Source organism: Taudactylus pleione, unplaced genomic scaffold (genome assembly GCF_031769625.1).
Source record: "Taudactylus pleione unplaced genomic scaffold, aTauple2 ptg000037l, whole genome shotgun sequence".
NCBI lineage: Eukaryota > Metazoa > Chordata > Amphibia > Anura > Myobatrachidae > Taudactylus > Taudactylus pleione.
This window is the reverse complement of record NW_028284439.1, coordinates 13,402,707-13,428,201: the sequence shown is the minus strand read 5'-3', so window position 1 is coordinate 13,428,201 and position 25,495 is coordinate 13,402,707. Positions and strand designations below refer to the sequence as shown.

The window sequence follows — 25,495 nt, the reverse complement described above, 5'->3', positions numbered from 1 at the left end:
CCTCACGTGTTGTGCCGCCCGAACAGTAGCCGGCGGAGGTCACCCCTATGCCGCATACCCTGGGTCACCGTGCCAGCTCTGCGCTCGGGTAGTTTTCTTGACATTTTAAGGATAGCTATACCAAACCATTTATTAGGGTTTTTGTCAATTTTTTATTTTTTTCCATCAAATTTTAGACAGTTTTATTCCAAATTCTGTAATTTATTGCTGATTGAAATCCGTCACAAAAGAATCGCATTAGTCTTTGAGATATTCAACTTCAAAGAGCGTTCTGGACAAATTATATAATAAGATTATTATTATGTGCCTCCCTGTCATGGAGCATTTTCCTAAAAGGCTACTGAATCATACATTATACTGGTCACTTTTATGGCTTTATACACAATTCATACATTCACATGCAATATAATTGTGTATACCCCATGAATTTATCATGCACACCATTGTCATTGTTTCTGAGCATGGAAGGCTTACCAAAAGCAATGGTCCCAAATCCAATCTGTGCACATATTTGGGGAAAAAAAAAAATCAAACTTTTCAGGCCTCCTTTACTGTAGTAACCCACTGATTAATCAGCAAGAGAAAATCAGAATGACAAAAAAATAAATTGGGGTCAAATTTACAGTCTGCAAGTAAAACAACCGATTTGAATACTACATGTAAGAACACCAATTACGGGTGTGGTTTCATAGTATATTGGGTTGACTCCTAAATGTACCTTGGTGACACTCCACATTTGACACTCCACATTTTTGCAGTAATGACACACAGACTCAAATTTAAATATGAGCAGCCCATGTTTACTACACAGGAGCTATGCCTATAAGGAAAAGAGTAAGGTGCAGATTAATTGAGTAATGTCTTCACAATAATTTAGCAATTGATTAGGAACCATAAAACATAATAATAATAATTAATTAATGTCTTGTTGAAATGTACTTAAGACCATCGCGACCATCGGGCTTGCGACGAGACCATGCGGTAGGGTCTCACTGCCGCAAGCCCTGGAGTGACCTCACTAGTGATGTCAGTGGGGCCGGCCCCAGACGGTAGGCGTTCCCATGGGAACGCCTCAGTCTGGCAGCCAGGCCCCCGGCACGCCCACCAAAGGGGGCGTGCTGTCAATCACCATCGACAGCACGTCCCCTTTGGTGCGAGACCCGGAGCGACAGCTTGGCTGTCGCTATCCGGGTCTCGTGCATGCGCACGACGGCGCTCCCTCCATCGTGCGCATGCGCATTTGGGTACCATCGACCCGCTTGCGAGCGTCCTGCGCTCGTGAGTGGGTGTGAATGAGACCCAGTGTCTGTTGGCTTTTCATAATTTTTGCACGTAATCCAAATAACAACAAAATTTACAAATCCAGGTAACCACTAAGTAATACCCTCTGTTGTAATCTCTAAATGTAATAATGCACTTCAGTAATCCACTAATTCTACTCCAATTCTGCAGATATAGGGCCTGATTCACTAAGGATCGCTATTGCAATCACAGATGCGATTACGCACGAAGGTATGCTGTGAAAATATGTGAATGACTGCAATCGCAAAGCTAGTATAGAGATGCCAAAGCCAGCATAGAGACGCCCACCACCACTTTCGCACATCCGTAATACTTAGCAATTCTGCGGATACATCGGAAACACCAAGTAACATTGGCCCCTCACGCACAATTTACAACCAGTGTTCGCAAATACACGTATTTTACTTGATATTGGGCACTGGGGACTCACTTTTATAAAGTTGCCGGGTCGCCGGGGACGCGCTGTGCTGTGGCCAATCCCTGACAGCTGGCTGCAGCACAGCGCCTCCCCCTGAGAAAGACACAATGCTGTCTGTTAGAGCAGCCAATGAGAGTCAGATAGATTCTCATAGGCTGCTGCTGTGGAAAGCCGTGCTGGGATCAAGTGTCTGATCCCAGCATCGGCACAGCATCCGTGCCCAGCGCTGGGACAGTGTGTTTGTTCCCAGCGCCGGGTAAGCCACTGCGGCGGGTACCTGGTGAAGGGACCGCCTGGTCCCTTCCACCAGCATCGGCGGTAAAGTGGCAGCAGGAGAAGCTTTGCTCCGGGCTAAGCGCAGCTCGCTGCCTGTAAGCCAAGAAGCGGAGGTTGTTTGGCACTGGCCGCGAGCCGTGGTTGGCTCGCGGTCCAGCAGCCAATAGGAGGCAGACGCGACGAGCCGCCCACTCGCGGCGTCTTGAATAGAAGCCGCTGAGTGGGAGCGTTCAGTCCGTCGGTGGAGGGGAGGAGTGAAGACCTCCCGAAGAGAAGAGCGGCGCGGCAACCGTTCCGGTGGCCGCGCAAGAGGCCAGAAGACTGCTTGATCAAGAAGGAAGAGGCAAAGAAGAATGAAGCTGAGGACCGAAGAGAACTGCGGGGGTGGAAAGAAAGAGCTAACGAAGCTCCCCCCCGGGACCTCTTCCACCGTACGGGTAGGCGGCCTTGGGCCACCGTTATTTAACCCCTCCCTAGCATTGGCGAAACTGGGGGGTGATCGGGGGTGCACCAGGACCACCCATTAGCCAGATCCTCCATACTTGATGTAGGCAGCGGTCCCTATTTGAGCTGGGCGTCTGCTGCAGCCTGTATAATGAAACAGTGCCGTCCTGAGAGCCAGTCACAGCTTGCAGAACGGCAGCCAATCAGGAGCGGCCACTCCTGATAGGCTGTTGTTTTCTGAGCTGTGATTGGTTCACGGTCTCATGTTTGAGTGAAATGCCGCCGGAGCCAGCAGCAGCAACACTGGGCACAGCAGTGGCGGGCAAGCTGCACAGCGTTGACTGTGTAAGCGAGCCACTCTACAGCCGGTGAGAGAGAACCACTGTGCAGCCAGTGAGAGAGAGAGAGCCTGTGAGGGGAGGAGGAGCCACTGTGCAGCCAGTGAGAGAGAGAGAGCCTGTGAGGGGGAGAGGAGCCACTGTGCAGCCAGTGAGAGAGCCTGTGAGGGGGGGAGGAGCCGCTGTGCAGCCAGTGAGAGAGCCTGTAAGCAGGGGAGGAGCCACTGTGCAGCCAGTGAGAGAGAACCTGTGAGGGGGGGAGGAGCCACTGTGCAGCCAGTGAGAGAGAGAGCCTGTGAGGGGGGGAGGAGCCAATGTGCAGCAAGTGAGAGAGAGATCCTGTGAGGGGGAGAGGAGGAAGTTATCTGCGGGCAGGAGACATCAGTGCGATCTGTGAGGGGGTGGGGGGGATGCAGTGCAATCTGAGAGTGGGAGAAGGGTCTGTGAGATCTGCTGTGGGAGCCAGTTTAATCTGTGAGGGGGCAATTGCGATATGTCAGGAGGGATTGCGTGTTCTGTGAAGGGGCAGTGCAATCTGTGAGGGGGAAGGGGCAGTGTGATCTGTGAGAAGGGGGTCTGTGTGGGGGCAGTGTGTTCTGTAAGGGGTGCTGTGTGAGGGGGGGCAGTGTGATTTGTGAGATGGGGCAGTATGATCTGTAAGGGAGTGCTGTATGAGGGGGCAGTGTGATCTGTATGGGGGTGCTGTGTGAGGAGGGGCAGTGTGATCTGTAAGGGGGTGCTGTGTGAGGGGGGCAGTTTGATCTGTAAGGGGGTGCTGTGTGTGAGAGGGGCAGTGTGATCTGTAAGGGGGTGCTGTGTGTGAGGGGGCAATGTGATCTATAAGGGGGTGCTGTATGAAGGGGCAGTGTTATCTGTAAGGGGGTGCTGTGTGAGAATCGGCCGTGTCATCTGTAAGGGGGTGCTGCATGAGGGGGGCAGTATGATCTGTAAGAGGGTGCTGTGTGAGGGGGGGGCAGTGTGATCTGTAAGGGTGTCCTGTGTGAGTGGGGCAGTGTAATCTGTAAGGGGGTGCTGTGTGATCTCTGAGGGGGGTAGTGGGTGCATGAGGCTAAAGGGGGCAGTGAGTGTGTGAGTCTATGGTGGCAGTATGCATGTGTGAGACTATGGGAGCAGCATGTGTGAGGCTGTGGGGGCAGTGAGTATGTGTGAGGTTATGGTGGACAGTGTATGTGTGAAAGGTTATTGTGGGCAGTGTGTGTGTGTGTGAGGCTATGGCGGCAGGAAGCAGGTAGGGGGCACCAAAATAAATTCTCACCCTGTGCTTCACTTGGTCTAGAACCGGCCCAAAGAAGGGGCCCACTGTGGACCGTAGCACAGAAGGGATGCTGTCTGGCAGGAGGAGAAGGGCCCTCCCTTTTGCTCCCAATCCCTCCCAGAGTCCCCAGCACTTCCTCCCTCTCTGCCACTGACCTCCCTCTCCTCCGGTTCAGGTATTCTCTACTGCTCTCCTGGCTGCCTGGTGCCGCATGCTGCTTTCATTATCTAGCGGCTGCAGTGTGCAGTTGCTGTGGTGTTGGGATTTTTGCAGCTGGTGGTCCAGGCACGGATCGGCTCTCTTTCTCATCCCGGGATCTCACTGTGCATTGTCCCTCCAAATTCCTCCCTGAGAGACCATCACTGCAGATCCGGACCTCCTCAACCTGACGTCCTTAGGCTGCCTCAGGTACTCGCTTATTTCTCTGCTGCTCCTAACAGCATTTGGCCAGCTGCTAGCTGAGTTTATATCCTGCACCTACTCCATGACTGACCTTGTTGCTGGAGGACTGTGCCCCCCTCTATGAACCTTTGCTGTGAGACTGATAAGGTGCCTTCCTGCTTGCTGATTTTTCATCCTTGACTGCCTACAGGTTCTGTGCCTAGCGACGCAGCCTCTATTACTACTGGGTCATTCCATGGTAACTCACATTACAAAGTTACATAGCAAACAATCAGGAATTCTTGTATACAGTCTTCCAAAGCATGGCCCGTCTCATCACTTTCTCAGCAAACAAAACCAACCTCACACAAACTGTTGACAGCCATGCACACACTCACCATGTCACCCTGCAACATGAGTAACCATGGGATGACCCTACTCCCTCCAAGCCCCCCGATGTTTACAGCCTCTCCCTATCATACACAGCCTCTCCCAGTCACCAATATGTGATAGAATTTTTTTTGCAAGAAACAGTAAAACAATATCTGACACCGGGATAAAACTGGGACCACCCATTACCAGATCTCTAGTTTCGCCTATGCTCCCTAGACCACCAGGGTAGTCGGGATACATTTAGGCAATAGGCCTTTGGGTATATAGGTGGGCACAAGGCCTGGGCTACATAGGGGGCATTAGGCCCAATTGAAGGTGTGAGTGACCTGGGAATTAGGCCCAGGTCACTAAAGGGCAAATAGGTGGGCCAGTACTGGGGGCAATGCATAGAGGGTAAACTACTGGGGGCACTGCATAGGGAGTATTAATACTGGGGGCAATGCATAGGGGGATTACTACTGGGGGCATTGCATAGGGGGACTACTGCTGGGGGCAATGCATAGAGGGACTAAAGGGCTTTAATATGCGGCATAATGTGTAAAGGCCAGACATGGCTGTGTGGCATCATTTGTAAGGGGTTAGGGGAGGTCTGAGAGGCATATGGGGAGCTCTAAAGCATAAATTATGATGGGACCCAGAAATGGTCAGGTAGGACCCCATTTTTTTTAAAGTGGAGTGTCCCTGGGACCCACATATTTTGAAATTGCTAACATCATCGCATGCAGTGAGTGCACAAGCTGAGTATGCCATCACAGTGGCTAACGTATGCACGCCCATGTAACGGCGACCAAACGAACAGGCACTCCTGCGTTTATCCGACCACTCCCATGTCTCCACCCCCAAACGCTGACCTGACGTCACACACTCTGCGATGGCTTTCTTTCTGAGTAGGTGATCGCAAAGCTAACTCACGCAAGGGCACTGCGATGCATGCGCAGTATGCACCATCAACCGATCTGCATACGCAATTGCGATCCATGATGAATCAGGCACACCGTTTGTTATTCTAATGTCTATTTCATTCAATAGATCACTAAATATTGCACAAACGCACCCATTTTGTTAGGAATGGATGCATATATTTGCATGCCAAGATGGCCGCCTCTTTGGGGGTGCATGTAGTTTCAGTGGCTGATTAGAGTAGTTTGGCAATCTGGGTCTTAATTTGTAGGACATGATTATATGAGTGTACTGTGGAGATAGAGCAGGTCCATTGTGGTATTACTGTTGTCACTGCTTATTCAGAGGGCTCTGCTGATATGGGTTGGTATGTCACTATCTGCCAACTTTTAAGATGGCCACTGCATTCTTTCGGTTTTGTCTTCTGGCAAACTGAGTATGAGGACTGCAAATAATTTGTGTCACTCTCCAACCCTTTAAAAACTACTTTCTTACCTCTCCGGTGCATGTTCAGGCTAGTGCTGAGGTCTGCTCGTGCAGTGCATCACTCCTGGATAGCACAGCGGACCGCTCACTCTGCACATAACTCCCCCGGCTGGTACTGAGGCCTGTCTGTGCTGCTTCTGCCCCGTCCGCTCAGTGTCCTGTCACTGAGCATGGAGATGGCTCTCTGCAGCTCCATGTTAATAGCGTGTCTTCCCAGCATTATGGCACACAAGCTGCAAGCCAGAGTTCCCTCCTAAACCACAGTATGGGCGCAGCCATGTTGGACTCTTCCTCCACTCAGAGCGCTGCTTCCAGACCAGCTGATCGCAGCATCTAATTCCTGGGGTTCCTCCTGCATAAATTCCATTTCCTGACTGGTCTCTGTTGCCAGAACAACGTCGCTTCTTGCTGAAGTTACAGCTCTATGCTGAGCTTCCTGGTACTCTGTATCTGAACGGTCCCAGGGCCTGATTCAGCATGTATCGCTAGTGGAATGCAGCTCCGTGATCGCGCGGTCTACTGCGAAAATATGCTAATGAATGCAATCGCAAAGCTGTCGCACAGCCAGCATAGAGGCGCCCACTACCTCTATCTTACATCCGTAATACCTAGTACCATCGGCCCCTCACGCACAATTACAGCAGGTCTGACCTGCCGCAGAAACTGCAAGTCTTGTTGAACGCAGTGAGTACTGAAGCTGCATATGCCGCCTCAGTGGCTAATTTTTGCACGTCCAGGAAACGACGTTCAAACAGACACACCTGCGTTTCTACAATCACTCCCCCATTACCACCCTCACACGCTCACAGCCTGTCACTCTGTGATAGCTTTTATTCTGCTTGAGTGATAGCAAAGTGATCGCAATGCTAACTCACGCACACGCACTGTGCTCCATGCACCATCGATCGATCTTCATACTCTGTTGCAGTTGCGATCCATGCTAAATCAGGCTCCCAGTCCTTTGTATCCAGTTAATAAATTGGGTAAACAAGTCTCCTATACCATCTTGCACTCTAGTCTGGTTTTGCCACTGAGACAGGTTCTTACAGCCTCCATTGGTTCCAGCCGTAACTTCCAACCATTGTTCTTATCCGATGCCTCCAATATCTGACTCTTGGCAATTTCTTTAACATCTGTCCCAACCGATCAAGTTCATCAAGTCATCAACTTTGGACTCATATCAATTAAGTTCATCAATTCATCAACATCGGATTCAAATCCATAAAGTTCTTCAATTCATCAACATTGGTCTCAAACCGATCAAGCTCTCAATCCAGCATCATTGGGCCCAATCCAAATCTTCCCATCCATTCAGTATTATATATCCAGTCCCATTCCAACCTACTGTTCAATAAAGACATTCTATTCCTGTCCTTGCCTTCGGGCCCATCATCCATTGCCGTATCTCTACCTCAAATTTCCTCTTCAGCCTCCCACGCCTGTTCCAACCGAAACCAACCCTCAGGCGTGACAATTTGATTTGAATGTCTGTAGCTTATAAAATGATGGATGTCCTCTTTGAAAGCCAGGTTGGAATATGTGGCAATTTAGAGTGTCAGCCTGTGAAACAGCCAGAATGGCTCAGTCTTTAGGTCTACCTTAGTAATACCCCTTTCACATCGCCAAAATAACCCAGGTTGTTGCCTGGTCGACCCGGGTCGATGTGATTTTTAAATGCACCAATATGAATAACCTGGGTCGACCGACCTGGTATTTCAACCCGGGTTAAACACTGGTCGGACCCGGGTTATTTGGCTCATAAATGGTACAGACCCGGGATATTCGACGCGGGTCTGAGAAAGTAGTGCTGATTGGCTTTTTCCAGTCAGCTGACCAGCCTGCACGCAGAGCACATGTCTCTGTATTTACATTACTGTCCTGCACTGCACACATTCGGGAAAAGGCAGCTAATAATAAGGTATATACAGACAGCACAGTGTACTGTACTGCACTTTACTTTCACTGGAGTAATCATGGCAAACTGGAGTGATGAAGAAGTAATGGAGTTGCTGCGGATCAGGGGTGAGGAAGAAATATGTAAACAGACAACTGGTACTGTCAAGGATGCAATAACTTGACGGGGCGTGGCCTGGAGTAGCATGGAGTAGGACGTGTATGCCAGCTCTCCCGATTACATCCTTTTTAAAACTCCTGTTTGCCTGGACATTTCCTTTCCAGCTTTGGTGTGGCGGTGTGGTACACTCTCCTGCATCTCCTGTGAAGTACCGGTGACATATTTCTTCAATACCTACCTGCTGTGGTCCGCTGATTTCGTGTCTGGATCCCGCAGTGTGGCTTTCCTTGCTCTGGCGGCTGGTCTCTTGTGCTGGGCGGCTCCCTCCAGTTTCCTGGAAGCAATCTCCAGTGATCTGGCTACGCTGAATGTTACTGTTGCTCACTGTCCCTCCGATTTCACTGTGGTCGGTCCTGGTGGTTTGAGACGTGCGGAGGATCGACGGCTGCTCTCTTATCTCTGGCGGAGTTTACCTGTCCCCTTTGTGGATTCTGCTGGTGCAGTTTGGCGGTGTGCTAGCCACCGCCATCTTGTAGCAGGGGATTCCTTACAGCCGTTGGTTTGGTTCTGATCTCCCTGCTGTTTTCAAATTGCTGCATTTGGTCAATTACTACTGTTAATTTGCTGGCTTTGGTTACAGAGATTGTAGGGGAGTAAACATAGCATGAAGTATTGATTGTATAATTCCTAAGGCTATCAGTGCCTCAGCACAGAGACTTCTCAGTAAGCTTGACGCCATTTCACTGGATGTTGCTTTTCCCTGCTGTGCCCCTCGGGAGTCCTGTGAAAGGGTTAAGCTGGATACACACCTGATGCTTGACTTTGCGGATCTCACAGTGGATATGACAACCTGTACTCAGGAGTTGTTTGATGTAAATGTGGGTCTTCACAAAATTCCCCCAATAATCCTATTTGGTGCGCTGAAAATGCAGGATCTATATTTTCAGTATATTGTGGATTTTCCTGTTTCTCCCCGAATGTGCTGGACCGAGGCTGCTCCTTCACTTTTATTTTCTCAAGGGACAGAGGCCTGGCCGGACTAATGTTTAATGTTCTGTAACCCAACATCAGGCCTTACTAATTGGTACTTATACTGTGTAGTCTGTATATCCTGTTTTATTTCATTTTGTTACATATCCGACATACTATAGGTGTGTCTGTAAATCTAATGAGCATTTTCCTATTTTCCCTCAAGTGAGATATGGGTCTGTTCCTTTACTTTTCTCCCCTCAAGGGACTTAATGCCTGGTCAGGCTAATGTCTAGTGTTTTGCAGCCCAATATCAGGCCATACTTATTGCTATTCTCAATGTATACTTAGTATATCCTGTTTTAATCTTTAATTTTATGTGCGCTGCAACATTTGTATATCTGTGACATATATGCTGATTCATATGGGAATTGTTCCAGTTATGTATAGTATAGGAGAGATAAGTTTAGCTTAGCTTAAGAGATGAGACCGGACTAACACTAGTATTTTGCAGTATATTATTTTGTTTATCTGTTGGTAATCTTATATATCCTGTTGAATGCTTCTCTCCTTTTGTAATATGGGTATATTTAGGTTTGTAATCTTTTGCTATTTGTCCGGTGGAATGTATTAAAATTTCTAATGTTGCGGGATGGCTGGGGATAGTCTGGCCTAGTTTAGGGCCATTAGTTTATTGCCTCTGTCATTTTATATAATTATAATCCTTTATTTGGGCTGGGTGGGGGGGGGGGTGTTAGGGTTGTTAGAGTAGCTAGTGGCAGGTTGGGAGTTAGGGGATCCAAGTATGCCTGGGTTGGGGTTAGGTCATACAGGGTGGGGGCTACGGGGTGGTTTTATTTTCTGAGGGGGTTCTTATAAAAATATAACATCATTTGAATAATATATATCAGTAGGCATGGTACTGGTTTTTTTTTCGGTATTACTCCTGTTATGTGCTGTAATACATACTGCCTAGGTAATATGTATGTTTATAAGACATATCTTATATAGCCATAGATTAGGTGGGCTCAGATGGCGCCTATGAGTCCGCCCTATACTATCCGCATGGTTTGAGTTAGGTATGTCTATACGTTTGCTATTTACCATGGATTATGATTTCTATACATATACCACCTGATTGCTTATTACTGTGTGATCTACATTATATGTCTGCTGATATTATTATCATTCTGTAATCTTTGATATAATGTTTGGGTAGGTTTCAAAAAATGTAATAAAAAAACTATAAGATTAAAAAAAAAAGTATGCGATAACTTATCGCAACATCAGCAAAATGTTGGCTGCATCTGTGACATGTTCTCTGTCGGCCATGATTGCTGCACTGCAAGCATTCCCCAGCCCCGCCTTTTTCTTTACTGAAAAAGTCATCATAATTGTGAGCCAATAAAATCCTTTAAAAATTACATCACACTGTTTTAACATGGGCAACCCGGGTTGAGTTAAAAGGCACCAAATCTGCAATAACCCGGGAATAACTCGGGTTATTAAGGCGATGTGAAAGGCCCTGACCTGGGTTGGACCGGGTTCAAAACCAGGGTCCGACCCGTGTTTGCTATGTGAAAGGGGTATTGGGGTAGGGAAGTGATAATGGCTTTGTCACACCCTGATGACAAAATATTAGTTAGCAAGAATGGTATTCCAACACAGTAGAGAGAATTAATGTACATTGTATGATTTCCATGATTACTGTTCACATGTATTAAGACATATCCGATACATATAGCCCTAAAAGGTGAGATTAACAGAAGGTTATTAATCCCTTTTACATTTTGTATAGAAGAAAACTAGGATCAAGGTCAGTTTATTTCCATTTGTGCTTTATGACACAAGCAGAGGCTCATGTGATCACTGCACATCATGGCATTCATTACATGCTGAACATGTTGATCCCTAAAATATAGTTGACAAGATCAAACTGAATGAGCACACAGACATTTCCAATCCTGGTTGGACATTCACTGGTCAGATTAGGTGTACAGAACATGTAGCATGTAGCACACCAACATGTAGCACAATTTCACTGCATTTAGGTACAACATTGGTTTCAGTGGTTCAGTTCACAAACTGCAGTTGGTTTTCATGTGACTACTACAGACAGATGATTAAAGCAAATGTCTGATTGGTTGCCATGTTATACTGTAACATTTGCATCTAAACACATTCAGTAAATGAGCCCTAAAGAGTCCACTTACCTCAAGGAAGGATATATATGTATGGAATATGTGTAAAATGAATTTCCTTCATATACTGTATACAATGCTATATAATAGTAATCTTCCCATCAACCTATAGTAAGCAGCACAATTGTAATCTTCCCATCAACCTATAGTAAGCAGCTTAAAATGTGATGCACTGTGGGTGTATTTTTTTTTTTAGAAGCCTAATTTTGTTGTGTAGGTTTTTTTTTTTTTTGCCAAATTTAGTGTTTCATTTGCATAATGGTACATTCATGAAAAAGTTTATGTAATACATCTGTAATCTGCCATCTGAAGTGTTCTGCAAAGTAATTTCTCATGCATTAAAGTCTCTATGTTTTTGTTTTTCTATTTATAGAGCAACCTGGCCCATTATGTGGGTCTTGGTCACCACTTGCACGTCTTGAATTTTGTTTCAAGTTACTTTGATAAACTGGATCCTGTGTCAACTGCAAATTTAAAGGTCACAGACACACAATTTGATGGTGTGGAGGTCAGGATATTTGAACCAGAAAAGAACTTGGATGGAACATTAAAACGCAGCATCATTTATATTCATGGGGGTGGATGGGCCCTTGGAAGTGCAAGTATGTGCTTATATGTGTTCTCCAAACAGGATATTCTGAAAGGACTTTTAAAAACCAACTAGTAAAACCATGGAGTATCATTCACTAGGACCCCCATGGGTTCCAAAATGCCTTCCCAAGTTTGAATAATTCTCCTGACCCCCATCTTTGTACAGGTTTGAAAGTGAGCCTTCAAATGAGGCATTGAAACCTGCTGAATTTTTTTTCCTTAAAAAAAAATTCTCAATTAATATTTGACTTTTCCTAAGACATTTCACTTCAATTTCAGACTAACGGGAGAATTCAATTAGCCGCAGTAATTTACCGCGGGCTAATTGATACCCCTGGGATATCCAAATAGCCCCAAAGTTAACCTGCAGGCTGCACTTAACGCGTATTTCTTTTCTAGTCTGAGCAGACTCGAAAAGATATACATGATAATTAGCCTGTTATCGGGCACAAACAGTGGGGTAACTAATAGGTTTGGGTACTTTTCTCGAATTGTGTGTTAACACCCGATAACAGATAATTTATTGGGCGAGAAAAAAGGGCTGTAATTGAATAGCCCCAGGCGTTAATGCCTGAGACTACTACTTTTTTTTTTTAACCCGCTAACTTATTTGGGGCTAATTGAGTTCACGCCTAAATCAATTGCCGTTTGCAAAATGTATGCTCTGTACGCAATTGCAGTGACTCATTTTAAGTATACAGCATTGTATTTTCAAGGTGTTTAAATTATAATTATGCACAGTAGTCTGCATATTAACAGATTAAAACAGAAATAAATGATAAACAGTAAAAGTGTTTGTAGAATACAGTGTATTCCCAGATAGTGTTTGTCACTTTTTATGTTCAGGTAAGGTTTTTTTTATATAAACTTAGATTTACCCTTGCTTTTCTTTTCCCAATTTATAAAGCATGATTTTATTTTTTTGCCATAGCCTTGTGAGTTATAAAGCAGTGTTAACTACTGTATATATTGCTAATGACAGGGCCATTTATTACCAGACAGAAGGCAGTGACTTTAGAAATAATTTCTCAGAGATATGCCAGCCTGCAATAAGCAACTAATACGTTATTACCTAAGTAAATACTCAGAGTTGGATATTTTTGAATGTGGTGAAAGTTAAAGCTGGCGTAAGAGGTGAGAGTTCCATAGTCCTCAAAATTCAGGCCTAAATAATCTCTTGGCTTTCATAAAGGTCATCCAGTTATTGTGACAACCAAGGAAATGTACTACAAAATATAAAAATAGTGGTAGCTGCAATTTTTTTTAAATTATTTAATATATGGTTTAAAGAAGGGAAGAAGTAAACTTATTGTCTCTACACAAGTTTACTACTTTTGAAAGTTTTTCCAATATATGAATTCAGTATAAGGAATATTTTAACAAACGTTACCATTTTAAAAGAGACTATCACCAAGTGCTGTGGCATACCTCCCAACAGTTTGTCTTCTGCCATTTGGATATGTCATCTCCGAGCCGTTCCTTGCTCTTATGAAGCCTAGATCCATTCCCCTCCCCTAAAGACTCCCCCATCTATACTGTGCACACTGGCCCTCTCTACAATCTGTCTCATGTCTGCACCTCCTTTGTAAACCTCCTATGCACTTATTATATTTTTATGTGCAATTTGCATATTGTATGATTTGTGGCACCATACTTATAAATGGTGCATACCTCCTAACTGTCCTCATATTCCCAATTTTTGTCAACCTGACGTTTGGATTTGGATTTTCTATAACCTTACTGTTTAGCTATATATTTTGTTTTAAACACTTCCGTATTATGGGGGAGATGTACTAAACTCTTGAAAGTGATAAACTATCAGTCACTCAGCCCCTAACTGTCATTTAACAAGCTGTGTTTGAAAAATGACAGTTAGGAGCTGATTGGTTGGTAATTTATCACTCTCCACTTAATAAATTTCCAGAGCTTAGTACATCTGCCCCATGTTTGAAAAGTCATCATGATTTAAATATGTTTTCAGATCAGCACTACATTTACCTTTACCTAATTTTACAGGTAAAGACTGCTTTGCATTTTAACTTGTGTATATCAGATTCTGGAACACTATCTCTATGTATTAATTATATTGCATATATTATTTATTTGTTTCAGGAATGAGGTCCTATGACAGCCTGTGTCGCAAAATTGCAGAAGATGTGAATGCAGTTGTTGTTTCTATTGAGTGAGTTTGAACAATGGCCACCTGATTACTTTCTGCATGCTTGTTTGTCAGATTATAACTGTTTGATTTACGGAATTCAGTGACCTGATAACAAAAAACTTATTTCAAAGTGATTTTTATTTATAACACCCAATGCTGAAATGTAGTTATTCAACTCTGTTTAATTATCATCTTATTAGAAGGGTGTATACTCTGTATGTTTGATTAGCAAAGCAAGATAAGACCAAGCATATTAGACTATTGCCATCATGTTTGTTTTATAGCTCTAGACATTGAGTAGGTCACATTATCATAAACCCCCAATGTGTCTGCATACTGTAATGTTAATCCGATAATTAAAAGGTGGTCCTTACCTGCAAACGCTTGTATAGCATTATTAAAGGACTTTGTCATTGTTTTTGAACACTTATGGTGCATACACACGGTCAGATTTTTCCTTCAGATCTGAACGATAACGATTTAAAAATCGTTCAGTCGTTCATATCTGAATGAAAATCTGACATATCTGACATGCCTGGACGATGAACGATGCGCGTTCCCGTTTGTTAGATAACGATATCTGACATCTGATGTGTTTGCAGTCAGACTTGGACGATTCCATTCATTTTAATGCAGTCAACAATCGTTCAAATCGTTCAAAACTTTGGTAAAATCGTTCATCTGACAAATCTGACCGTGTGTATGCTCCATTAGCTTCTAGAGTAGGGACTAGAGAGTGGGTTCCTTTTGACAACTGGTTGCAAGTTTAAATGCCTTCATCAAAATATGAGAGAAAAACCCCAATGCTTTTATTTGCTAGACAGATGTGCAGTACTAGGGGTACATGTGAAGAATGGAGTCTGGTCGAGGTTTTTTTTTTTTTTTTTAACTCTATTAGCTTTGCCGAAACTTGGGTGATTTGAGGCTCCTGAAACTCTCAAATTTACCAAGACGTGAGTTTAGCTGAGAGTGAGATGGCAGAACGAGATCTCTCCCCCGAGTAGCACGTTTTGCAGGAGATTACTCACCCGAGATTGCAGTGTCTTCTCTGCCTAACTCTCCCGAGCAAGCAGCCTGCACATATCGGTGAGATATATGAAGGCTGCTTGTGTTCTAGGCTGTTAAAAAACTGGTTAAATGTTAGAAAAAAAAAAAGACATAGGGTACCCTCCCTAAAGCTTAACCAGCTCTGGACTTGCCAGCCAGTAAAATGATGGGGAACAAAATGAGTACTGTTCCACCGCAATTTAGAAACCAGCACCAGGCTGCAGGGCCTGTTATGTTACAGCCCGGAGACCCTATTACCGAGGCTCCGTGGCCAAAGCATTATCAGCCCAAGCCGGGGATCTCAGGGGAGACGAGGACGCCCGAAAAAAGGGGTCCCCCCTCTCCCTTAACCCCAGGCTTGGTATGAAGCCCGGGGCTCTTCCCGGCACCCCTGGAGCGCTGGGTACGGAGGTAATAAAGTGAAAAATAGTAGCAAACTATTGTATTTTACAGTGGGACTACAGGTGCCAGCATGCCTGCCCTTTGGCACTTGTGGAACTATAAATGCCAGCAGACGGACGGCACCCGTACCCCCACTGTAAAATAAATAGTTAAATAAAGACAAAACACACACACCGTGCCTAGTAAAACTTTATTTCATACACCTACTCATTCACACATACTTACATATACCAGCCGGTCAGTCGTCTTCTCCAAGTAGAATCAGTGTGCCTGGCCCTGCTATAAAGATTGTATACTCTCCTACATCCTGGCGCTACTCTCCGTAGCATCCCTGGGACTTTGCAAAAAAAAAAAAACCGACTTACCCGAGCCAGACGGACCCAGTATCTGTATGTGTTACCAATCAGCGACCGCTCTACAGTTAGCGGCCACTGATTGGCTGGCGGGACATGGGAAATACCGTGACGTCCTGTTAGCTGGCATTCGCAAGGTATCTGTATGTGTGGCAACACACATACAGATACTGGGTCCGTCTGGCTTGGGTAAGTCGATTTTGTTTTTGTTTTTTATCAAAGTCCCGGGGATTCAACGGAGGGTAGCACCAGGATGTAGGTGAGTATACAATCTTTATTGCAGGGCCAGGCACACAGATTCTACTTGGAGAAGAAGACTGACCGGCTGGTACAGGTAAGTATGTGTGAATGGTTAGGTGTATTAAATAAAGTTTTACTAGGCACAGTGGGTGTGTGTTTTGTCTTTATTTAACTATTTATTTTATAGTGGGGGTACGGGTGCCGGCCGTCTGCTGGCACTTGTAGTTCCACAAGTGCCAAAGGGCAGGCATGCTGATACCTGTAGTCCCACTGTAAAATACAATAGTTTGCTACTATTTTTCACTTTATTACCTCCGTACCCAGTGCTCCAGGGGTGCCGGGAAGAGCCCCGGGCTTCATACCAAGCCTGGGGTTAAGGGAGAGGGGGGACCCCTTTTTTCGGGGGTCCTCGCCTCCCCTGAGATCCCCGGCTTGGGCTGATAATGCTTTGGCCACGGAGCCCCGGTAATAGGGTCCCCGGGCTGTGGCATTATAGCCCAGCCGTTTTGGGTCCGGTGCTGGTTTTAATTATAGGGAGACCCCTACGCAATTTTTTCCCCCCCTAATATTAAAACCAGGACTGGCCCTGCAGCCTGGTGCTGGTTTCTAAATTACGGTGGAACCCTACTCCATTTTGTTCCCCGCAATTTTAGAAACCAGGACTGGCTGGCAAGTCCGGGCTGGTTAAGCTTTAGGGGGGGACCATTATGTCTTTTTTTTTATCTCTAACAATTAACCTTTTTAAACCTATTTACAGGCAGAAATATACATGGATCACATTGATCTGTGTATGTTCCTGCGAAACTCGCAGATCACAGGCAGGTGAATTTATTTCACAAGTTTTTACAGGAGAGTTTTCCATCTCATGAGAGTTTAGAAACTCTCTGCTTGGTAAATTCCTGAATCCTATCTTCACTAGTGAAAAGGTTCTTGAGTTTAGCCAATGGTGAATTGAGGACAGTTTGCTAACTCTCCAGTATTTTCCCGTAGTAAAGGAGATCTCTCTCCCAAGTTTAACATTAGTAAGTATGCGAGTGGAAAACGATGCCCAAACTCTCCAGAGTTTTCTAACTCGACCATACTTTATTCTTAGTATATTTACCCCCTAGTGTTAGCGCCGATGACAAGTCTTTCTATGTAAAGATTTAGAAATATTTATTAATTTAAGAAATGTTAAATTGACATTGGTTTGTGTTACAAGATTGATTTTTGCATAACTCCTACCTTGAAGATATCAACATCACTTTCTGTTGTCTAATTTTATGCTGCTGTTCTGTGACCAGATACAATGAAACTTTCAAATTTGTCTGCCTAAAGATACATGATTTTGTTTGAATAACATTATAACTAACTGTTATAGTATGTAGGGTAAAAACCTCCATTGCATTTTATGGGTAATTCATTTCCTATGTGGACCAGAGGACCATATGTTATTTCCCACTTAACCTGGTTAAGTCTATAAGTATGCTAGTGATACTACAGACCTGTATATTTGTATTTTGTGTTTTAGGTACAGGCTGGTGCCAAATGTTCATTTCCCAGAGCAACTAAATGATGTCTTTGCTGCCACAAAATACTTCTTGCAACCAGAGGTTCTTGCCAGGTTTTCTGCAGACCCACAAAGGATTGCCATTTCTGGAGATAGTTCAGGAGGAAACCTGGCAGCTGCTGTGTGTCAGCAGGTAACATGCATGTCATAGATGTTTGCGTGTTTCATTCATGTCTGCCAAAACCAGGTTAAGGTGATCAAAAGGAGATTTGAAAAAAAGTCAAAATGATTAATGCTTTGTACAAAAGTTCTTTTTGTTAATTTCAGCAAACATTCTATTTTTGCCCACTATGTGGCACTGTTGGTGTTTATGGATAACAATAAATATTTACTTAATTGTATTGTTTGGCATATTATAATACAAACATTGTATGGTTTTACCAAGCAAGCATATCATTATACAAACATACAAAAAAGAAAGACCTTCATGTAGGACTGTTTTTATTCATGGTTTAGTAAAACATTTACAGCAATTATGGTGAATTAAACAAATATTTAGGTTAGTGGTTCACAGAACTGTCCTTCGTTTCCCACAGCAAAGTCTCAAATCTCCTACCAGAATGTCAGGTAATTTATAAGCAGGATGCATTATTATTGTGAAATGAATTAGTCACTTAGTAATACACCTGCTCTCCTATTGGTATCACCTGCTCTCACAGGTCAGGGAGTTCGGTTACTCTCCACCTCAGACATCTGCTTTGTGAGCATCCCAGGCAGTTCTTACTGAGCTCCTTGACTGGATACTGCTATCCTGCCAATCACTTCTAGTTACTATTTTGATTTCTGCCCTTATTGCCTATCGTTGTTATTATTAGACACATCTCTGCCTCAAAGTAGACGATTTTTCAAGCACTTCACCCCATGCATGCTACTACTCCACCATCCTGCAACTTCACCTGGTATTTTTACCTTTTTATTGCATAATATTATGTATTAGTATTACCAGTTTTGCAGTCTGTGCTTAATAATTTTTAGTATATCAGCTTTGTTACTAATCTGTTGTTACCATGTACTTGTACCTGCAATATACTGACTTCTTTCCATCTCTCTATAATACCGAATCATGGTCCCATCCACCCTTTTCTACTATATCACTCCTCTATTTCCATGTAATTCTTATCTCGCACACTGTAACCTAGAACTTCTGAATCTGATTAATGACTATTAATTAGATAATTTGCAAAAATATGAGAACACTCCCATTTGCAAAGTTGCCATTACCTATAAGCTCATGTAACCATAGATATAGGAATAAAGGAACATTCATATAAAGTATTGTTTATTACTAAGTAATTACTAGTATGATATGCACCATCACTTGGGTAATATATAAATGCCCTGTAAAGATTTTGGCCACATTTCATGATTGCTGCACACAGGCTCTCACTGACAGTTTGAGGGTTCAGTAATACCATTTTCAGACCTATGACCTGCGAATCTCCCTGCTCAGACCTGGGTTTTTCACCTCCGCAAAAACCTGGGTCTTTGCTTGAGACCCTCCTTCACACTACACCTGAGACCTGGGAAATTCCCAGGTCAACCCCATAAGCCAAGTCTGCCCAGGCATTTCAACAGCCAAGGCTGCCAGACTGCTCTCATGTCACGTGCATACACACACATACATGTCATACTCACACAAACACACATGTCACACTAACGCAATCACACACCCCTTCTACAGCCACCAGACCTCACAACAATGGTCAGCGTCTTTGTAGCTAGTGTGCACCAGCTGCTTCTACATGCTGCAGCACGGACCAGACACTTCTTTCCAATCTATTGCCTACTTGGTCTTCACCCCTGGTTATAAGGGCTCTCAAACCACTGATTCTCTCCCCAGATCCAGGGCTTACAGTTTTTGTAGGAGGAAGCCCCTACCCCTCCAGGGAGCCCAGAAAGGCCAGACAGAGGTCTCTCGGTGCGACCAGAGAGTAAAATCCCGGTTCGCACCATTCAGACTGAACCCGGGTTGTCTACCAGGGACACATGAAAAACCCTGGTCAACAGCAGGGACGCAGACCCAGGAACGCCTTTCAGACATAAGCGAAACCCGGGTAGTTTGGCTGAGCCCAGGGCAAAATCCAGGGATTCTTACCTATGACTGCAAGGGGTATAAAAGGCTATTTAATTTTTTTTTGTTCAAACCATGATAACACCAAGAATAGGAGGCACTGAAGCATAATAGATCTAGTATGCTTTGTATTGTACAGCATTAGAGCAGTTACTGTTTGTTCTATGTAAAATACATTAAGCACTGGCCGCCGTGAAAAAATGCACCAGTGTCATCTGTTTTATCACAACTTAGGCATATAGTAAATATGTGAGAATTAAATGAGTTTTTGATTCACTGTGCTAGCAACAGAATTCCCATTCAGACCTGCTGTCCTTGGGTAAACTAAGAAATAAAACAATTATTCATAAAATGCCACATTTTGGAAAACAAATCTGGTTTTTAAAATACACCTCTTGACATAAAGGTTACAAATGCTTAATAGTTATAAACATTATATTTTGGAGGGGTTCTGGTCTTAATTGGAAATTGCTGTATGATCTGCTTTCTAAACAGACTTGTTCTCTGTGCAACACCTAATGAACAACAAGATTTCAGTTTGCCAGTATAGGGCCTTATTAATAGATGCAAGGGCTTAACCAGAGGTATGATGGCCCCATAACAAAATTTTCTCGGGCCCCCATAGGTCTAACTATGCAGTGCCCATGTAGTTTTGCTCATTATGCAATACCCCCTGTAGTAGTGCCCCTTATACAATGCCCCGTGTAGTTGTGCCCTTTATGCAATGCCCCCGTATTAAAGCCCCTTATGCACTGCCCCCTGTAATGCCCCTGTACTCACTTGTCTTCACAGTTGTCAGTGCTCCAGCTTCACTCGGCGTCTTTGCCTGCCGCTGACTGGATCGCAGGCTCCCTCACATGTCGGGTGATGTCATCACGTCACCCGCACACCCGCGCAGTGCATCACTGGGAACGCTGGCCTCTGAAGTGATCAGAGGTGTCTTTAGTCTCTGATCGCTTCAGAGACCAGCGTTCCCAGTTGCATCAGCAACTTGGCCAACCATGCTACAGAGGGTGCAGGGGGACGCGTGCTGGGCTGGCGGGCCCCCTAAGAAGTAGGGCCCCATAGCAAACGCACCCCTTGCACCTTCTATAGTTACGCCACTGCATAGATGCAGGTGATCCCGATATTTTTAGATCTGCATATGCGTAGCAGCTGCACTGCACATTTGCAGATCTGGTGCTGCGATGTCGCTTGCAGTGCCCCAAACACCGCAGCATGATAGACAGGCTGCTGGCACTGATGGAGTGGTGACATGGAAACAGATGCAGCATTGGATCAGAGAAGCCGGTATTGGGCGTCTTTTTAATTAAGACGCCTCCTGTGGCTTTTGCATAATTTAGGACAGCCGTGTACAAAGACGCAGAGGCTGTGCTACTGCTTCCATCTCTGAATCAGGTCCATAGAGTCCTACGAGGTGTTTGTGTAGAAGACCTGAACATGTGAATAGTGTTTAATGACCAGAAACGTAAAACCATTGAAATGCCCCCTTGTATGGGTGTTACTGTAGTTAATTAAACCCTCTTGATGTGTTCAGATTTAGGGAATAAGTTCTATTTCTAATGGAGATTTTATAGATGAGCAACTATTGAATTTCTTACAAGAACTTGCCTTACAATAATAATTTCGAAAACAGATCTGTTCACAAAGACATTTTAAATATCTAAGAATATTGGAGACAAGTATAAACTAATTAATAATCAGTGTGATTGCATCCCCCAGAGGCAGAGGAGAGGAGACTGATGCTGCTCAGCGCTAGCAGTCTCCTGGTCCCACTGCAGCCCAACGCACAGCAGTGTGTGCTGGGCTGCTGACAGGTAAGAGGGAGGGGGAAGTGGTATCGCACCCAGGCTCCTCCAACAAGCCTGGGTCCGGGTAATTGGTACCCGTCCCTCGACGCCCCTGGGTATTGACTCCTGGAGATAAATGTACTATGCAGTATTTTTGAAAGCTGCAACAGGCAAATACACTCAATGCAAAATACTCCTTTTTTTCTATTGTGTATATATGTCTCCTTTCAATATAATGCCCGAAACCGCTGAAGATGCAATGGCTTTGAAATCCACTGGATAGCCAATTTAGCCCCTGGCATTATTAACAAATGCTATAGTTCAGTCCTATCGTAAGTCAGTCTTTATACAAGAATATGGATACTACAGAAAATGATGTTCTGTATTTGGACGTTTTGCATAATAACTATTAGCTAGAACAATAAGAAAAAGCTAAACTATAAACATACTATGTATACATATATCACAATCCTATCTTTAAACTCTCCTGCATCTGTTTATCTCTTTGTTTACTTTTGGCCCTGGCTCTAACTATTTATGCCCCTGTTTTGTATATTATTATTAAGCATTTTTATGCTTCTCGTTTTTGTAATAATGATTATCATCAGTAGTGTTGCACTGCAGCAAGAACATTTTTCAATAATATTCATATGGCATCTAATATATATTGCAGATTTTTACTTTGCTTGTCGAGAATGCTTGTAAATTTGTGTTTTTAGATGTGGATTTTGTTTCTGTAATTTAGAGCATCATGCATAAAACAGATCAATGGCGTGTAAATGGGTGTGATGTTAGGAGTCACTGTAACTAGTGACACTATTCTGAGTGCTCATTTTACTAGCACATACTAGCATTGCTATAACATTTCATTTTTTTCAATTAATTGTGTTTTTTGTTTCACGTACTCCTAGACCTTGAGGGAGCCTACCGTGAGTTCCAAAAAACATGATTAAAAAGCATGTCAAATACAAGTGTGTTTGCCATACATTTTTGCTAATGTAAAAATGCAGAAAAACACCAGTAAGAGGTATAAAAAACAGCAAGATGTGTTTAGGACCAGGAGAAATGTTTACTGAAAAACTTCTTAGATTCAGTTAGATATACAGCTTTTTCTGCTGAGCGTAAATATAAATTAACTTTAAACTTAATTTGTTTATGTTCCATACAGATAACACAAGACAAGAATATAACAACCAAAGTTAAACTACAGTCTTTAATCTATCCTGTACTCCAGATAATAGATTTCAATACTCCTTCTTATCAGCAGAACATGGACATGCCAATACTGTCTCGATTTGTCATGATAAAGTTCTGGCTGGACTACTTAAACGGGAGCCACAATTTTGCTCATGCGATGCTGGTTAATAATCACACATCTCTAGACATAAGTGAAGCAGTTGCACTCCGAGAACGTTTGAACTGGAATTCATTATTATCTTTGCCCTTCAAAAAGAACTTCAAACCTGTTCTACAGAGTATCGGTACTCCCAGTATTGTCCAAGAGGTTCCTGCGTTATTTGACATCCGGGCATCTCCATTGATAGCACACAAGGAGGTACTCCAGAAGCTTCCAAAAACCTATATGTTAACCTGCGAACATGACGTCCTAAGAGATGATGGAACTATGTATGTAAAACGGCTAGAGGAAGCAGGAGTTGATGTCACTCATGACCATTATGAAGATGGCTTCCATGGGTGCATGCTTTTTGCTACCTGGCCCACATACTTTTCAGCCGGTGCCCGTACAAGAGATGGCTATATCAAATGGCTTATTGAAAACCTTTAAAGATGATAACAACCGGATTTGTCAAGGATACTAAGATATTAGTAGAATATTGTTTATGACTCCCTTTTTGGTCCTGAAGGACTGTCCTCATTTAGCACTGAAATTGATAAGTAGCTCTGTATATTTATTTACAAAATATGTACACTTGGATATACTACACCAAAGCCAGAAATCTTGGGGGTCTATGTACTAAGCAGTGATAAGTGACAGAGTGAAAAGTGATAAGTCTGTGATAAGTGCCAGCCAATCAGCTCCCAACTGTCATTTTTCAAACACAGCCTGTGAGATGACAGTTGGGAGCTGATTGGCTGGCACCTTATCACAGACTTATCACTTTTCACTCTGTCACTTATTACTGCTTAGTACATAGACCCCTTGGTGTTATATGACACTTTTGCCAGTCACATGAACTGTGAGAATGGCATGGTTGTTATTACAGGTTTGGCAGTAATCATAATATCTAGTCAAACCTGTTATTACAAAGGGTAACGAAGCACAGTAACAGGCATGAAAATGTTATGCTACACTTGTAGTAATGGAAGGGCTACAGAGAAGTGTGGTTGTTTTTTATTCATATGGGATATTATACATGTTTGACATGAAAGATGGCGTGTACTTTAGCATATTGTTTCATTGTCCATAGTCTGTAAGGGAGACATAAAGCATCCAGTTCTCAGCATTTCACCTCACCAAGGGTTGGCAGTACTGATTATACCTGGTTACTGAACATTGGGCATGATTCATTATGGATCGCTATTACAATCGCAGCTGCAGTACCACTGTGAAAATTTGCTAATGTCTGTGATCGCTATGCTGTCAGCACAACATAAAGACACCCACTTTCCCTTATACACATCTGTAATACTTTTGCAAGTCTGTGAAACCATCGGTAACATCAGAGCCTCAGGCACACTTGCACAAGGTCAGACCTTACTCAGAAATTGCTAACCTCGTCGCACGCAGTAAGCTCAAACTGCGTATGCCAAAGCAATGACTAATTTATGCACGCCCCTGTAACGGCGCTCAAACGCAGTGGTACGCCTGCGTTTCGCTGACCACCCCCATACGCTCACTCTGCGATGGGTCTGCGTAGTAACTGCAATCGCAGTACAATCACAGTGGAGCCCACGCACACTGTGATGCATGCGCAGTGCACAATAATCGTCCATCTGCATATGTAATCACAGTTGCGATCCATAATGAATCGGCCCCATTTTCTGCTCCTGGTGTTGCTCATTTTGGCAGACTCTGACAGTAGAAACAATATACACAGTAATGTAGTTTGTTTGATTACTTTGCACTAACCTCCGTTGACCTTCATTGTTGTGAAAGGAAACTCCTCTGTTCTGGCCATTGCCCAGGAATCTGTGTACTGTCTCCTTGTCACGCAATGTAGGTTTTACATGAAAGTTTTCAATGTGTATTAATCTATATAAGCAAATGTTACTTCTCACAAAGCAAAATCAATGCAATTCTGTTATGTCACCGTAGTCAAAGTGGTAATAGAAATGTCATGTCTTTTTTTTTTTTTTTTTAAAGGGATATGTATGTGTGCAGTGTAAGGGGGATATGGATATATATATATATATATATATATATATATATATATATAGTGCTTATAGTGCAGCATCTCTTACAGGTCATATCCAGAAGGATCTGTTGAAATGATTTAGTTAATAATTGACCGTTTCCATTTGGCCCTCTATCCATGGAAGGCCACATTCACAATGAAAAACATTAGCATCTTCCTATTTAGGTTAGCACTAAACTTCAGGATATGGACAATAGCTATTGCAGGAGTTGGGGGAATGGGGAGGGGCTTGCTTCTACAGCTGCCCCTGGTCTACTGCTCTTAGCATGTGTGGAGGTCGGTTCCATAACGGAGAACCCAAACATGGTGTCAGTCTGCATGTGTTGGTGCCTCCATATTCTCAGAAGAGTTGAGTACGTGCCTCAAAAGAGGTTGGACATGTATTGCCCTTTCCCTTCCCTCTCTAAACATTACTATTCGTCCAAACGATTGGATATTAAGCCCCTGCTAATGTTCTTCTCATACTTGTCACGATAGCAGTTGCAGCTGCTTGATTTCCTGAAATGATGGCCCTTA

The 25,495-nt window shown here is 43.7% G+C and overlaps 1 protein-coding gene across 2 annotated transcripts in view; it reads left to right on the top strand.

Moving 5' to 3' along the window:
• The window catches only part of NCEH1 (neutral cholesterol ester hydrolase 1), a 42,724-nt gene extending 19,134 nt beyond the window's left edge, over positions 1-23,590 (top strand). For both annotated transcript variants that reach the window (XM_088452335.1, XM_088452334.1), the window contains exons 2-5: positions 11,772-12,000; positions 14,102-14,171; positions 17,703-17,874; positions 22,771-23,590. In XM_088452335.1, coding sequence (XP_088308461.1) covers positions 11,772-12,000; positions 14,102-14,171; positions 17,703-17,874; positions 22,771-23,388 — 1,089 coding nt within the window. In that variant the 3' untranslated portion in view covers positions 23,389-23,590. The remainder of the gene's footprint in view (positions 1-11,771; positions 12,001-14,101; positions 14,172-17,702; positions 17,875-22,770) is intronic.
• Positions 23,591-25,495: the final 1,905 nt, after the last annotated feature.